Raw genomic sequence first — 17,422 nt, forward strand, 5'->3', positions numbered from 1 at the left:
CTTGTGCATATGGCCAGCCTTCTGCTACCATCATGTCACTATGTATTATCATTTTCTGTTACTGAAAAGTAGTCTACATATCATGTCTTTCCTTAATCATGGACTTATTAACTCTTTCACACAGATACACACATAAACCTACAATTATTCTTTCGCTTGCATTACCTAAAAAATGTTGAGGGCAGTTTTCTTGGTATTTGCTGAATAGAAACTTACTTGGGTTTAGAATCTGGAATTTCATGTGTTTCCACTTTCTTTCATACATACACATTTTAAATTCAGATGGGCCCATATCCAAATTCAGTCCAATCCTCATTTTCAGGAAGGGGAATTTTAGCTTCTTCATCATTTGAATGTTAATTTTGTGGCATCTCAATAAAACTGCACATGCTCCTTGAAGGCACGAAAAACTCCCTTCTGACCCTTAGAAAATTCTGCCAGTTATTCCTAAATATAAAGCTGGTTAATAACAAGTTCTCTAAGTAATTACACAGCACAGAGCACACAGAGCCTTCCTCTTACTTCACTAATGCTATATGTTTCAAGGGAACACTGAGGAGTGGCAAATTTGTAGTATGAAATGAGAAATTTTCAGTCAAGAGCTTAGGAAAGGAGGGGTAATAGAGAAGGTGAGCAGAAGGAAATACTCAACAGGAATGGGGAAAAGGGGTCTTCACTTGATAAATAGATTTTACCCCTTCTGTAAATCTCATTCACCACTCTGAAAGTGTATGACTTCGAGTCCTTCTCAGCAAGTAGCCCCTTGCTCCTAAACATTTAGTTTTGGTCTGTCCAATGACTGCAGATTTATGCACTTGAACTCTTTCACTTCCTAACATTCTATAAATAAGCCCCATCTGGTCTATCTCTCCTTGTGTCCAAGTCCCTTCTCCCCCCAGCCTAACTCATACAGTGTCAGTTAGCTAATGCCTTCCTTTAAATAAACCAGACTTTTCAAAACTTGATCTAATGCCTAAGCTCTTTATGTCCCTTGAAAGAAGACTCTAGCAGCTGCTCACTGTTACTATACACTAGATCAAGTATTCAGAGATGGATCTATCAAAGAGGTCAACTCCCTCCTGACACTACATTAACTAATCGGCTGCTATTTTAAACTTTGCTTAGCTTTGTTATTACTTCTACTTCACTGCACCACTTGACATAGACATAGTGCATTTCATAACCCATTTACCCAACTGATCAAGATCATTCTGTCAACCTCATCCTTCTAAATTGTAACCATTCTGCCTATTTTAGTATCATCTGATAATTAACGTATGATTTTCTTCATGACACAAATCATGAAGAAAATGTAACACAAATCCAACTTGTAACTACCTGCTTTTGGCCACAAAAATAATTTTGTGCCTTTTCTTCATTGTTTGCTATATAAGAAACAAGAGAATACTCTTGCTTATCTCTATTCCTTCAAGCCTTTCTAATCTGGGTCTTCCTATTGACCTTGCTACTCACATAACTGAAAGGATTGCTCTCATAGTTTGATGCTTCCAGGATCAGATCCCTGTTCTTTAGCTGTCTTAATAATTTATTGCCGAACCTGTATATGCAGAGTGTATAGAATAATACATTCTGTGAAACTTTGTTAAAAGTCTCTGAAAATCCCAATACGTCTGCTCCTTTCCTCCTATCTAGATCAATATTTATTTAATTTAAAAAAGGAATCCAATTTGCTTGACATGATTTACTTCCCACAAATCCATGCTGACTTGCATTATGATGCTGCACTCTTATTAAACTGTATGCAACTGTAGCCTTATGCTGCTAGCAAATGTGTTTTTGAGACTCCATTTGTAGGCAGCGGGATTCTGAGAGGCTGCAGTGCCTGACACAAGGAATTCACGACATTCTTATTGCCAAACTGGTCAGTTTTTCTCCAGCTCAAACTGTTTTCCTTCAAAACAGCGAAACAACTTTGACACTTTTCAAATTATTTGATGCAAGCTCTTATTTCTGATGCGCACTCACACTGCAAATCGTGGCCATGTATCAAGAGTCATCCTGTGCCCAGCATTATACAGCTCCTACACAGAAACAGTCCTCCACACCCAGGGAGTTTATGGCAATGGTCCCACCACTGATCTTATTGTTGGGTCTCAGTTAGAAGCCAGGCCAGATCAGCAGAAACAGACAATCAAAATGTCAACAGCACATAGTTGTTTGAAGGAATAAGCAGCTGCAGGGCTTCTTTCTGCTTTGTGTTCATGTCCCAAATAATGCTCCACACTGTTCAAGTGACCCTAGGCAGGCTGTTCCTCCTGTGGTGACATGAAGCCCCTCCACCCATCCCACTGCTCACTCCTCTGATCCCACGCTTCACCAGGAGGCTGATGCTCAAACACGACGACGTGCCTCTGTCTCAGCGTATTGTCTCCAGCACCATGTCCTATCTGCTCAGATAATGGGTGGTGTTCTCTTTAGCAAGCAGACACAGTAACAGCATATGTCACTTCAGCACTCACCTCCTAAGGCTTCAGCTCCCTACTCTGCTACTGTCATTAAATTCTGCACGGCTGCCTGGGGTAAGTTCTGTCCAGTACTGATAGAGGGAGCAGAACCCTCTCTGCTTTCTCATTCACTCCAATTTGGCAGTTCCCAAAGAATTTCCAAAATCTCATCCTACCAATGCACAGTTTCCCAGCTATTTGTCTAATGAAGTTTCCAATTTTATTCTTCCTCCCCTCCGTTTCCTCTTACCACGCACTAACAATGCACTGAACTGAGCTCTTACTGATTTTTTAGAGGACAATTTGTATACATTCAATAGTCAGAATGGGCTGGAGTATCTTGGTATGTACTTGCCAGACTGGCATTCATCAGGACTGTGAAACAGAACAAAATCCCACTGCAGTAATGAGGCTTTTTAACCCCTTTGTGACAGTACAACTAAATGCCCTTTCAACCCCCTGTACAATGCCATCAGCTGGGCACAGAAACACAAACCTACCCAGTTCCAAACATGACATAAATACAGAATTTATTTAGGTAGTATCAAGCTGTTTGTGGTATTTCTCATCAAGTACCCTACCTTGAACTCCATAGGGGTGTACTTCTCGTTCTTGGGGGTTGTGTTGCCTTTGTAATGGAGATGGTTGGGAGTGGTTGGGTGGATAACGGTGGACTCTTGGGACTGCCTCTGACAGCGCTGGCAGTACACGTAAATCACAAACGTTAAGAGGCTAGAGCCAAAGAAACAGGAGACCCCAGTGGCAATCAGATGGATGAGACTAAAACCTGAAAGGGAAATGACAAGAGATGCTATTTTTAAAGAACAGCCCTTTTCCTCCCCCAACAAGACCACAGGTGCAAATCAGAGCGGTGACATCTTGGGATCAACATTAATAAGCTGTTGAAGCCGGAGTCTTATGTTATAACACAAACTGACATAATCTTACTGCAAATCAGTCCCCCCACTGCAGCCCTGCCTTGAGCAGTTTAACAGGTTCATGCATTGTTTTCTCAAAGCTCCCTCCCTGTCTCTCCTCTCTCCCCTCTATTGATATTGAAACTAAACATTATGTTAAGCTGACAGCTAAAGAAATGAGCCATACAAACAATGCACATTAATGGATTCCAAAGCATGTGCATGTCATGGAAATAAGGGGATAAAAATGCTCAGTGTTTCTCTGAAGGGGAAGGAAGGGAGGGGAAAGCCCTTTTAGCTGGCTGCCCAAAATGCCTATGAGACTGTGTGTGGGGTGGGGGAGATACACATTCCTCCCCCTTGTAATCCAAGTGTGCTCAGCATTTTTGCTTATTCATGGGGCAGCATTGCCTTGACCATGTCTGCACTACCTCTGAGCTGTATTTGTACTGCTAACAGTGAAATAGGGGTCCTCAGGAGAATGAGAATGATAAGGTGGCCAAAGGAAAGGGGGGAACTGCTTGAAAAACACTTCTTTTTTGGCTTTCTCCACAAATTGCAGAGATAGGAAGCCAGTTGCAGGCAGGTGCCAGCAGGGTAGCTACAGTGCAAATATTTCAAACAGAAAAGCTCTTGGACTGTAAAAGCCTCCTCCAGAGATCTCTCCACGTGGGATTGCAGCAGCACCCTCCAAGCCCAGCACTGAGCTCTGGAAGGTGCTGTAGTTGTGCATCCCACGTGCTGAGAAGTACCTAACACACTCACAGCTCTGACTGGTGGGGGGAAGACAAAGTCAAACAGCACTCCTCATTCTTCCCTCACCTCACAGAGTCTCACACCCCACAGTAAAACCAACCACCAACAGATCTCCATTGACAACAGAACAAACAGTAGCACCTTTTACAGCCACCAAGTTAATGAAGCAATCAGAGGCAATCTTGGGTGGCAAAACTTTATGACCCTGCTGTATTTAGCTATGTGCAAGGGACACTCTACAGAAAAAGAATCAGTTATTTGACTCCAAATACTACTGCCTTTCCTCTGCCTTTGCTCTGTCATCTTTCAAACAGACCTGACAAGGGCCCTAGTGCCTGAGGGGCACTCCCTGACTGCTGGCCCCCCGGGGCAGCTGTCCCAGGGGTCAGCCACACCGGCTCAGTGGCGACTGAGGCGGTAAATTTCCCGTAATACTTAAAAAGCCAATTCATCTGGACAGACTGCTGTGTTGACTTGACTGTGTGCAGAGAAATGGGCCCAGTCAGACAGTGACTTTAAATGAGGCTCATTCTTAGTCTGATCACGGCATGCATTTTTTTGGTGCCATCTTACATTTTAACTGATATGCTTTTCAAATAGCAGATTCTGCCCATCAGTCAATGGCTCTCGTCTAATCTTTAGTTAAAAAATATCCTCCTGAGTTTAAAAAGAACAAAACCAACAGAATTCTACAGCGAAGTAATGCACTTCAATCATAATTACAGTAAGGAACATACAGAATTTATTAGACTGATGAGCTACACTTATTTTTCAAACCACACTATAAAACTCTATTGCAAGATTACCACTTTCTATTGTGTTTTGGATGATGGTCCAAAAAAAACTAGCAGAAAGATTATAATTTCTTACTAAATGTTACAAGACTTCTTCAAAAAGACATTTCCTTTCTAAAAACCTCTGCCTGCTTTACATCACTTTCGACAGCTAAAACACCGAATACACAACTGTGCTCAGTAAAGGCACGTGACACACTGCCACATTCTCCTCTGGCCCAGGTTTGCTTATATTGCACTGAATGTTTCATTTCACTGCCACATTTGCAAGTCACTACATAAAGCTCTTTTACATTTCACTCTCACCTTTGAAACACCCATCTGATTTTTCAGATGAGTTTTAGCTGTATCTTAAGGGGGAGGGGTGGGAAACACCAAACAAATTATTTTGTTTTCAGCTTGTGAATCCCCAGGGGGGAAGCTTTCTGGTTCATCACTTTGAAAATATAGATTTTATGAGATGCATCAACAGAATTTCTATTGATTGGCTTCTTTGCCAAATATTGTAGAACACTAAGTAATAAATAATATTAGCTATGGTAAAATGTAGATTGCAACAGCAAATACAATGGTGGTGGTAAAAGGAGGAAATGGGGGTGCAGTGCACAACAGAGGAGTGCAAGCTGTTGCAAGGGGTCGTGGAACTGAAGTAGAACCACTGCACCCTCTGAGGGAGAAGGAGTGGTGCAAGAAGCCAAATGTTACATTGCAGGGGATGAAATATTAATCCCATTGATTTCCCCCCAGTCGCAAACCGAGAGGCCACATTTCCATGCCACAGGTGGCATGCCTGTTTCTGCCATGATCTCTACAGGAGAAGAGATTTTGGCAGTCTGCAGATCATCTCGATTTCAGGAAAGCAGGGATGTGATGCTAGCAGGAATTGGCATGGCCATTAGTGTGAAACTAGCATTTCAAAACGTTAAAGGAACCTGCCATTTTCTTCAGTCTGCATTTTTATCTCGGGGCTGCTAGGGCAGCGGAAAAGTGACACTAATGACTGGATCCTTCCAAGTTACATGCAGAAAGGAGACGGTTCCTGTGAGAGGTGAAAACTTGAATGAAAGGAAATGCTTGGAGGACAAGCATAAACCTCTAATCTCAACCTATATCAGCAAAGGATCTGTCTGAGACCCTGTTCACTGAAATCTTCATAGGCTATTTAAAAACACCTGCCTTCAAACAGCTGAAGTCTTACAGTGGTGGAATGGGGAATATCCCTTCCTTTCCCCTGAACCATTTACCCTATGGGTAGAGAGAGACAAGCAATTGCTCTCTGGTAATTAATGACTCTCAGTGGCCAACCCAAACTCTCAAATAAATGAAAATCTTGGAACTGACAAGTGGACATGCGATACATTCCTCCAGTCTGACTCAGACAGCAAGACTCCAGTGGAATTAAGGCTATCAGTGGGATATGAGCTGTATAGATTAATGGTTTGGTTGATACTGCACAGGGAGAAAAGAAGCTGCATTAAGATAAAAATAAGATACATAGGTAATGGTACCCTACCTCCACAGTTCGTGCTCTCATCAATGCTGGAGGCTGGCAGGATCACTAAACAAAGAAAAGAAGATTGGAGGAAGTTGTCATTTTGCCATCACTTTACTTCTTCAAGTAATTAAACCCCCTGTGCTCCAGACACGAGAAGGTGCTCACATGTTCTGCGGCAAGCTGAGAGCCTCTCTAAATTGAATTATAAGCTCATAGTTTGAAACACATGCAACAAAACCTCTCCAAAGACCTGACAATTCCAGTATTGTTACCTGATCACTCTTTAGCTTCTTCAATTAAGGGGAAAGATGAAAGCTGAGAAAACCATGAAAAAGACTACCATTGCCTAGAGATCTCAGATTTTTAAGTCAGGGCACTGTAATCCAAAAAATAACATGTGGAAAGGCATTATTCAGTCTAGACCCATACCAAGTATTTGCCTGAGAGATTCAATTTCCAGAAAACACAGGGTGGAATATGCTGATGACCATCTGTCCATCAACAGTGTCTCTCTGTTAGACCCTGGATTAATCTCCCTACTTCACACCCAGATTTTCTCCATCTGCCTCACCTTAATTCTTCACTCTTTTGGGATGCTTCTTTTGATACCTGAAATCAAGGACCTTCTGTTGCCCATACCCATACTGAAACAGAGATAATTTTTATATCCCAGCCTGAGATGAACTATGCAAGGTTAAAAGCTTCAATTCAGGTGAAGCCATACTAGTTATTTGTTACAGATCTAGGTAATTCTGTTTAAAAGAAGTATTAAGCTGCCTAAGGGAATGCCAGTTACCCTGTGTCTGCCACAAGGAAATGTATAACGTTTGGTTTTTTGCTTGTTTTTCTAGAAGTATCCAAGCATAATTTATAATAAAGAAAATCTCAGCCTAGTTTGACAGTTTGGGCACAAACTGCTCTCCTGAACTGGCCCACCCTCTCCCTCCTGGGTGACACTGTACATACCAGGGATTTCATTATACAGGCAATCTTGGTACTGGGTGCTGTTCCCCACGCACTGAGAAGAGTCTGGGCTTTGCACCTCGCAGTAGCGGCTGCGGTACTGGATGCCCTCTTCGTTACACAGGCTCCACTCCGACCACTCTGACCAGCCACCTGAAATCCAGACCAGAAAAACACACAGACGATGTCACCAAGAAGGAAAAAGATGTTCTGTAGATATCAAACTTTTCCGATGCTGAAGGATGTCTAGATCCTGGCCTGGGCCTCTCTCACACACCTAATCCAGGGGTCTTTAATGGATTTAATTTTCTCAATACAAATACCGGTGCAAGCATCATACCCTACTTGTCAGGCTGTAGTTTTCTTAATATGGACTAAACTAACCTTTGGTGGAGGACTGCACAGGAGTTGTCTTAAAAGCTCCTATATCAGCTCTCTGGTTAAAGTCATACAAGGAGCTGGATGGGGCAACGTTGCACCAGGACCTCCAAGTTTTGATATGGCTTCCCAGGGACCCCTAAAGCAGCCAGCACAAGTTAGAACAATTAGAGAGTTCTGCTGAGGTTCCCAAGGGCAGGAGTCAGAAAGACACAAAGGTAATGCAAAGCCAGCACAGAACTAAACCCCGTCCTCTGAGTTGTAGCACATGCTCATCTGCTGTCTGCGAAAGAAAAAGGAAGGACTGTCCCTGCAGCAACTTTACAGATTGCTGCTTCATGACCCCTTTTGTTTGTCTTGTAAGCTTCCACGTTGAAGAACCAAGCTCCAATTACTTTAAATGGATCAACCATTGGCAAGATTTTGCCTGACTGGCACCAGAATAGCCAGAGCATGGGCTAGGAGTGAGAAGGCACAGAGAAAGGTGATGCATTGCAGTTGAACACTGGGATGTCTCCTTTTTCCCTGGCTCAGCAGACACCTACAGAAAAACTGGTGGGGTTTCTGATATACTTTTTAAACATTTTGCAGATGTGCCTTGCTCCCACCATCCTCCAAGCCAACTGGAGCAGGGATGAGGAGTGGCTACCTTCGCAGGGGTGCGTGTTGCAGAGGGCCTCCTCGGTGTGCAGGCCAATGCAGATATCCTCCCCACTGGATGGGGCTGGGTTGGTGCACGTCCGTGTGCGCTGGTAGTGCCCACCTCCACAGGTTGCTGAGCAGTGAGACCACGGAGTCCAGCAAGACCAGGAGCCTTTCACTGGAGGACATCAGAAAGCAAGGAGAGAGAGGTAGATGGCATTGGTTACTCCTCTCACTGTGACAAAGCTGGAGAACCCTGGCATCTCACCTTCCAGATCCACCCTGCCCAGACTAGCTAGCAGTTTCCTGCTACCCAGGACATTAGGGCCTGACAAGAGAAACTTTACATCAAGAGAGAGTACAAACGTACTGCACTCTGTGGATGCAGAATGAAATCTAAGCAGAAAAAGGCTCTGCATAATAAAGTGCCAACACAGTTCTTTATGGTAGTCACTAATATTCACTGAAATAGTCTACTCCATTCTATTCCTTTCCTTTTAATAGAACAGCATTGCTATTACTATTATTATTATTATTATTATTATTATTATTATTATTATTATTACTACTGTCTCCTCACACTTCACTTACAGCAACAGCAGATTTACCTGGGAAAAAAGTGCTGTAGAACCTAAGTGGAGCTGATATGGCACCTTTCTGTGGGGCCCCCAAGTCCTCTAGTTTCAGCCTTCAGGAAACAGAAACTCAGAGGCTTTATTTATTGTCCCTGCTCATTGCAGGGGAATTGGACTAGAAGACCTCTAAAGGTCCCTTCCAACCCAAACCATTTTATGATCTGAGCATAACTCCATAGGAGGTTAATAATAAAACTAGGGAGGGACTTAAGAACCCTGATTCCCCCACCCCCCACCCATTATACTGCCTGGTTTACAGGTCGACATGCCATTAATTTAGAAGATAATAACCTGATGACTTAGTGCAAGATAAACCCAGGATTTTTGTATACACATTGAGTAAGGCAGGGAAAGAGGGAGACACAGAGAAATAGTAATCATGCACTCAGAACAGACTGTAAAACATCATACTGTCCAAGGAGAGAAAACAGCACAGAAGAAGGGCACAGACATTAGTGAAAAGCCACTGAGAGCTTCCAAAATAGTACTAATAGCTGTCTTTATAGTACTAGAGTTATTTCCTTTTTATAGGCCATAGAGTGCAATATTTGACACTCCTGCTACGCTCTTGCTGCACATTCTGATCATATCTGCATTGGAATTTTATCTTTGTATTGAATTTTAGAATCATAATAGTACTACTATAATAGAGCATTTTCAAGTGTAGGCCACAAACTATATTGCCAGAGGTAGATAATTGCTAGAACTGCAAAGAGGCAAGGTAATTTGTGTAAGATCACTTAAATTTAGTATAGAAAGTTATTACAGTGCAAGGAGAAGGATAAGTGAGAGAGAATACAGTAGTCAATGGTCTATTACTACTATTCTGGACAAGGAGTGCAACATAAACATGAGGACAAACTTGAAAACCAGGAAACCAGGCAAGAATACTCCCTGCTGGCTGTGCAGGAAATGGTAACTGATGTCAAGAGGAGATGCCCATCGCAAGAACAATACGTAAGCAGGAGAGGGGGAAGAAACAAGTGTTCACAAGAAGAGCCGCCACATCAAGCATCTCTATACAGTATTAAGCCACATTTATTTAGCCTGTCTCCTCATCAAGGAGCAGATACACCATGATGCCCTCCACAGGATGGAGCATCAAACCTTCCTGAAGCAAAAAATTGCTACAAGCCACCCTGCTACTTCCTCTAGAGGATGTGGCTGTGTTACCCTCTGACCCGAGGTGAAACCTAAGTCAGTGCTAAAGATCACATATCTGGGTCGTTACAAAAGTTTTTAAAAATACTAAGGAAAATCCCCCAAATTTAAAAAAAAAAAAAAGCAGCTTAGAAATACTGATTTTGTTGTTGTTGTTGCTCTACCATTAAGATTTGGGAAAAACTCCTCTGAATTTCACGCAGGAAGATGTTCATGGTTACCTGGGCAGGGATGCGGATTGCAGTCTTGGTACTCCATCGCTGACCCCACACAGGGTAAGCCACCATTTTTAGGTTCAGGGTTTGTGCATGTTCTCTTCCTGATCCTAAAGCCCAGCTCACAGTCCCTGGAACAGGAAGACCAGGCCCCCCAAAAGGACCAGCCCCCATTGATAATCCGTGCAGAGGTCTTACCAGTCTTGAGGAGGTCATCAACAAGAGCTTCAAGGAAAACAAACAAGACACTGTGAGATCACAAATTAATCAAAAGCTGGGCTTTTGAAAAGCAGTTCAGCTCATGAATAAAATCAGGATTTATGTGCCCTGTGAAATAGTTTCTGTTGAAAGCCCTTAGCAAGAGTTTTGTTCCACAGAGAACACAAAAAGAAATTTGCACACACACAAACTGAGTCTACTGATCACCTTGATAAATGACCTTTCTGGGCAGAAAACTGGGAGTCCAGGCTGTGCCCTCAAGACACTGCCTTGCATCACAGCAGTACTGCAGGGACCAACCTGAGAGGCTGTGCACAAGGGAAGCCCAAGAGAGAAAGAAAAGGCACACTGTCCTGTAGAACAGCTTCTCTTCTTTACAACTGCATTACTTGCCTGTTCTCTTTGGGGCAGCAAGAACAAATCTATACACTGCCATAAGCACAGAGCTCATGACTGTGTATCTCTATGTCACAGGGCTCTCTCCATCTCTGCCATTCTGCAGTGACACTGGTCGTACAGGTGACACTAGCTGTACTACTGCAGACACAGTCAGGTTTGTGTTGTCCTGAGAGGACCCCCCCTCCCACCACCAAATCTAGGCTTGCCCTGTGGTCCCTAGAGCTGGCAGGACGTACAGTCAGTATCACACACTGCTGAGCCATCATTGGGGCAGAAGCGACTCTCGGTTTTCTTCCTCCCAAACTGCAGCTCGTGGGGGTCCGACAGCTGGGCACGACACGTGTAGCGGAAGCGCTGCTCCTGGCGGGCACCGTTCTGGGTGATGTTCACAGGCATCCAGGGGGTCCAGGGTGTGTTCCTGCGCACCTCCGGGCAGCTCTCCGGGTTGCAGGTCTTATATTCCTGTCAAGGAGAACCACTCTCTCCTTACTTATTAAACAGCATCAGCCTAACTGGCAGAGATTTGTTTACACTTCAGAAAATAAGGGGGTACCTTCTGGATCTAAAACAATCCCCATCCACCTTATCTGACCTCACAGGCACAAGCCAGTGCTGGGCACACCACAAAATGTGGTGACTATGGAAGTAGTGGTGGTGCATAGCTTCAGGTGGACCTCAAGGGTAAACTATGCTTGCTATTTTTACGTCTCCCTCAGATTTGTGTTTATTTGCTGACTCTAAGTCCTGTGGGGCTTTGACAGCTTGGTACATTATGGGCAGGAGAATAATTCAGGCAGTAGATAACAGTAACAGCCAACAAGTTTTCTGCTGTGACCCTGAGATGCTGCTCTCAGGTCAGCCTAGAGGAGCCCCATGAGGACAAAATGTCAGTAAGGTTTATCCCTTGAAAAGTTTATTTTTGATTTTTAATATGGGTTTAGATTATCTCTTTCTACAGCTATTTTTGTTTGATTGGCTTTTTGAACTCTCTAGTGAGGGTTACGAACCATTTACCATCCTTGGTGTATAGGGATGGGGTGATTTGGGGGTTTTACAATTCTCACCACTAGTGGGAGGAATTCCAGTGACGAACATTGTGTTCTTGATTTAAAATAAATGAATAAACGTCTCTTTTCTGGCAGAGGGGAAGAAATAATGCTTCCGGACCTCGTGATTCTAGAGTAAATGTCAAACAGCTTGTGAAGAGATGGGAAGTGTCAGATCAAGTCTGCTTGCTCTGAAAGGAAACTCCACAAAACTAATTAAAAGAGCTGCATGAAACTGCTGCCAGAATAGGAAAGGGAAAGTAAAGAGAGCAAATGGGTAGCCATTGTGTCACTGACGGGTGAACTAGGTGTTGGACCTGTTTATTCAAGTATGACAGTGCGACTCAATTTGGATGTGTGTGTGGCCTCCTTGACTCAACACATCATTCTTGAGAGCGGGACAGAAGAAAAATAACATGTAGAGTGCTTTCAGGCAAAGACCATAAAATCTAAGCCCACAGAGGCCTAAGGAAATCCTCTGTACTCCAGTCTGTCCCTAAATCTGCCACCTCTCTGCTTCCAAGTTCATTTCAGCAAAAGCTGAGGACAACATTTTCTTCTAGCTCAAGAAATAAAACCAAGATGGAGAGAGGAGCTAATACCAAGTTCCTAGATGCTGGCTGTCAATAGGTACCCCTTATGCAACGTCAATAAACAATACATACCACAGCACAGCCTGGACATGTATTTCCATTTTCACAGGACCTCTGCCTTGAATGAATCCCTCCACCACAGTTCACGCTACATTTATTCCAAGGTCCCCATGAAGACCAAAAAATCGGTAATGGACATGGACTGTTCTCATTACAGAATCTGAAAGAAAAAAGTGCATTTCTCAAAAAACATCCACATCAGCACATCCAAGGGACAAAATGGTGCAGGACACAAGACTGCACACTGCATCTGGCACAACTGATGTATGCACAGAGAGCCAGCAGAGGCTGACACACTGCCAGATTAGCAATATTCCTCCTCGTGGAGAGAACCGTAGCCTTTGCACGGAATGAGAGTGGATAACCAGGCTGAGCTCAGGGAGATAGTTGGAGTAAATGGTCGAGATCAGGTGTTTTAAAGTACTCTAGTCTCAAAACTTTTCCACAAACACTGAATCCACAATAGAGCTCATAAACTGAAGCCCAAGTGTCACAGAGAGAATGGATGGTAAATGGAATGACTAGTGGGAGAACAACTCAACAGTGATCTGTCACTAATGGCAAGTGCTAAACAGCTGACAATCTTCTCTTCACACAGTCTAGCTTTTACTGCTCCTTGGACCGTAGGAAACTAGAGTTTGCAAATAGAGCTGAACTAGATGCTATATGCATCTAAAAGCAGGTTCTAAATGAATGCTATTTCATGTTCCCGTGTCAAAAGTAACTTTAATTTTGTTCACAGTTTTAATCAATATTGTTCTCAAATTGAATCACACAGGACTGCAATTGACTCTGATGTAATCTTTAAACCCAAAAAGGACCATTGTGAATGGACACAAATCAAATCGAACATTAAAATGTCTCGAAACAAGAAAGTTAAATGAATTGCTCTTTGTATTCTGAGAAATGCAGAGACATGTGTCTCAGTGACCACTCAAGGGACAAGCAACAGCCTATTGCCAAGCAGAGGTGGCCTTTAATGAAATGTCAAACCTGGAAACAAGTTGGGGTGCCTTGAAGCATGTGTTTCATGAGGGGTCAAGCTTGAAGAAGTGTTATAGTGCAGATGGCTCTGTAGGTTCAAAAAGTATTGGTTTTTTGTAATTTTGCATGACATTTTCTTAGTTTAGAGGGGAAAAAAGGTTTTTCTGATGCTATGCCCTGCAAAACCCAAGACTGAATCTGTGAGTTAAGCTATATTTTGCCTTGAACTTCTTTTGGTGCACCAGCATCATCAAGTAATAGAGACTTGGGAGTGGTGCAACTGGCAATTAAAAGCTGCACATACTCAGCTGCCACTTCCAGGACAGATCAGAAGAGTGCAACTGGATCTGTAAACTCTGCCAACAGCAGGCACAGCTTCTCCTTCAGGTGAGGAGGGCAGGCCCCTGTTGGGGGCACAGGAATACTTATGGAGGTCCTGCTTGATAGTGAAGCCAGTTCTGAAGTCTTTGATGTTCACAGGCTTGTTGAAAAAGAGTGGCCATGCATGTAAGCAACCTTATCCCTCCCAGGCTCTGGAACTCCTTCCGCTCGGCGCATTCAGCCAAGCACCTTAATCTGCAGTCATGTAAGAGCCACCGCTCCCAGCTGCCACCATTACAACCACAGAAATGAACACACAGTGTTGTGGACAACTCTTACCTTTCTTCCCTGCTCTGTCCAACGCAGACCCTGCCCCCATACCGTGGAGCAGGATTGCTGCAGGATCGCTGGCGGACCTGGAAGCCAATCCCACAAGAGGTGCTGCATGGGGCCCAGGAAGACCAGGGTGTCCAAGCGCCATTTCTAACAAAAAAGGGTGAGAGAAAACAGAGTATGGGGATCATCCGACGGTCTCCCTTATCATGCAGCAAAACACATAAGACTATTCATTTCAACCAGACTTTATATCAGAGAAGATTTAGAAAAGGGAGTTTCAAAAGTGCTTAGCACTGGCCTAACTTTCCTCCCCTTTGAAGTCTCTAAGAACTAGAAAGAAAGAGAATGAAGACAATGCTGAATGATTCTGCAAATGTCTCCTACGATTTGTCAGGCAACAGTGTGGTTAGTATAACTTCCACTGACTATTACCTCATCACCTCCCCCATGTCTCATAATCCAGCTCTTCTGAGCCAATGGTTGATCCCAAAGTTGTGTCTCCTGAACTCTTCTGCACAAAGAGTGCAGGTTTTGAGAATCATGAATGCCAGTTGTGCCAAAGGATGTAAAAAACCTAGCCTCTGCTAATTCAGTAAGTACTGATGCTTTAAATCTCTTCCAGCAATACCACTGCCAGCTTCCATGGTTTTATCACAAACCTCATAATATTTTGTGTTTTCCTAAAGCCTTCAGCATTGAATCCTATTAAGTGGAAATCTCAAATTTCATTAAAAATAACAGTAATTGCTTCTAGCTTTCATGGCCGCCTGCAGACGTTACTGTAGTGTGACCTTAAATCTGTAGAAACCAGAGGCAATTAAGAGCTCAGAGGCAGGATCGAGTTTCATGGTTTAATGAGTGATCACATCTCTGCTGAAGAGTGGTAACACAGCCTGAAGCAAATGTGATGTAAAACCCCTTAGTTCACACCTCAGCAACAGAGATGTTGGCAAACACTCCGTGCCTCGTGCCTGCAAAGAGCTGAGCACGTGCCGGCGACACTGCTGCCGTGTGGTGACTCAAACGTGCTGACACAGAAGCCAACATTTTCATCTTTTAAATCTTGCATCTATTAAAGCTCACCTTCCTCTGATTTGGCAGCACTGAACCTTGAAGCAGGAGAGGAGGAACTGTATCTCATCTCTTCTGTGCTGCAGGTTTCATTTCATATGGAGCCAGTGGTAATGCTCTGTCTTATAAAACTGCCTAATCTTGACACTTCACTGCCTTAAGCCAAAAAACATCTTTTTTAGGGTGTGTTTTTTCATTAAAAAAACCCTTTCTAAAAAGTCTAGTCAGAAAACAACTCAGGTGCTCTCTGAATCTTGAAAGCTAAGCTTGAAAACAGATGTTAATTTTCAAAGCATTTACTGAACTAATAACACTGCTGGCAAGAAATATTTTCTGGCATAGCACCAATCAGGGCAGAGGATGAAAGTTAAAACCGACATTGCCCTTCACACTTTTTGTATTTGTTATCAACTCTTGCCTGTTCTTGGCAGCTTTATTTCAGAACCCTGATAGATCTTTCTCCCCTCCTCTAGTTCTCCTATCCCTCTCCTTCCCCAAACAAGGTCAAAGAACAAGAAACTCACTTACATAAAAATCCTACTATTCCATATTATTCTGCCAAGTTTTAACCCACCTACTACCTCCCCACTTCTTAACCCAAAAGAAAGATTATGTGTAAAATTATGAAAAGAAAAACATGAAATGGAAAGTTGCTGTTATTGCTGCAAAAAGGGCAAGTAATTTCTACTAAAAAATCCTCAAAAACCCAACAGTTCTCAGCATATTTGTGTTTCAGGATTTTTAACAGAAATAAGACACCTTCCACTTTGAGATCTCCAGCTTTCTAATAGAACTCATCTTTAAAACATCCTGCTCCCTCTTTGCAGAAAGAAATCTCAATGCCATATGAAGTCAATTAAAGGAAATTTGAGGGCTGAGGCGGATGTAGGATGACCAGATGTCCCTATTTTTCAAACCATGCTGTTTTCCTATGTCTTAAGATTGAATAATCTGTTTTTCATCCCCTTCTTAGAAGCTGTTCCTGCCTTTTTTGCCACCAGAGCAGTGCTGAGAAACCCATCCCACTGGCATGTTTTCCATTTGCCACTGACATAAAAAGCCTTCCTGGGGAAAGCTTCACTCAGCCCACATTGGCAGCACAGGGACAGGAATGACTGCACACCTTTTGGGCAGCACAGCCCACAACTGGAAGGAGATATGCCAATTAAAACACGAGTATTGCTGAATTATTGGTGCCAAGACCAGCACTGATCTCCAGGGATGAGTCAAGAGACAGCTGTCCTTAATGGAATTAATGTTTATGGAGAAGATAAAGTAGATAAAAACTGTATTGACCCAATATTTACCAAAATACTGGCTGTCCCCACCCTGGTTAAATAGCGCTTACACTATTGCATCGTCTTTTCTTGAGTCATGACATGATGTAGTCTGAGGGTGGTGAAGTAACACAGACACAAACACCATGGCTATGTTTGGGCACCCAAGAGGAGGACATTTAGCTTCCATACTGCTCAAACATTTGCTTCAGACTTCTGTGGACAGGCAGCAGTTCAACACAAGCTGAGTTGCACGTGCTGGTGCAATGGTGTCCCTGGCAGACACGCCTCCTGAGCGCTGCTCGCTACCAGGCGATGATGTGTTGCTTTCACCTGGCCAATGTGATGCAGACAGTTCACAGACTCGTAGAACAGGGCAAACAAGCCTTGCTCAGAGCTAAGCTAGGCCCTGTATTTACAAGCGTTACTCTGAAGGAGCTCTGCTTGCTTTTGGAAATGCAGCCGTGAAACCCAAACTCTGAAAAATTATGAGCTTATTGATGTTTTTAGCCTATTGCTGTTCAGTTGGCTAACAACTACCTCTGCCTTATTCACCTCCTCCTGAGGGGTCACTACTCACTGCACAGGGAGGGAAACCAAGGTACAGTGTAAGGAAGGTTAATGTGTACAGTAATTTTGGGTGCTCATCTTCCAAGAGCCTTGGCTGAGGGCCCTTCTCCCAGAGCCCTCGGGCT

General features: G+C 43.4%; 1 protein-coding gene across 3 annotated transcripts in view; it reads right to left on the reverse strand.

The window, feature by feature from the left end:
* Positions 1–17,422, reverse strand: part of SEMA5B (semaphorin 5B) — a 272,400-nt gene that overhangs the window by 20,101 nt on the left and 234,877 nt on the right. For all 3 annotated transcript variants that reach the window (XM_027678990.1, XM_027678991.1, XM_027678992.1), the window contains 8 exons: positions 14,383–14,526; positions 12,751–12,898; positions 11,276–11,501; positions 10,428–10,646; positions 8,418–8,588; positions 7,394–7,543; positions 6,446–6,490; positions 3,047–3,252 (listed from right to left, as the gene is read on the reverse strand). In XM_027678990.1, coding sequence (XP_027534791.1) covers positions 3,047–3,252; positions 6,446–6,490; positions 7,394–7,543; positions 8,418–8,588; positions 10,428–10,646; positions 11,276–11,501; positions 12,751–12,898; positions 14,383–14,526 — 1,309 coding nt within the window. The remainder of the gene's footprint in view (positions 1–3,046; positions 3,253–6,445; positions 6,491–7,393; positions 7,544–8,417; positions 8,589–10,427; positions 10,647–11,275; positions 11,502–12,750; positions 12,899–14,382; positions 14,527–17,422) is intronic.

The sequence above is a fragment of the Neopelma chrysocephalum genome, unplaced genomic scaffold (assembly GCF_003984885.1).
Source record: "Neopelma chrysocephalum unplaced genomic scaffold, ASM398488v2 Primary Assembly neopelma1_44, whole genome shotgun sequence".
Classification (NCBI taxonomy): Eukaryota; Metazoa; Chordata; class Aves; order Passeriformes; family Pipridae; genus Neopelma; species Neopelma chrysocephalum.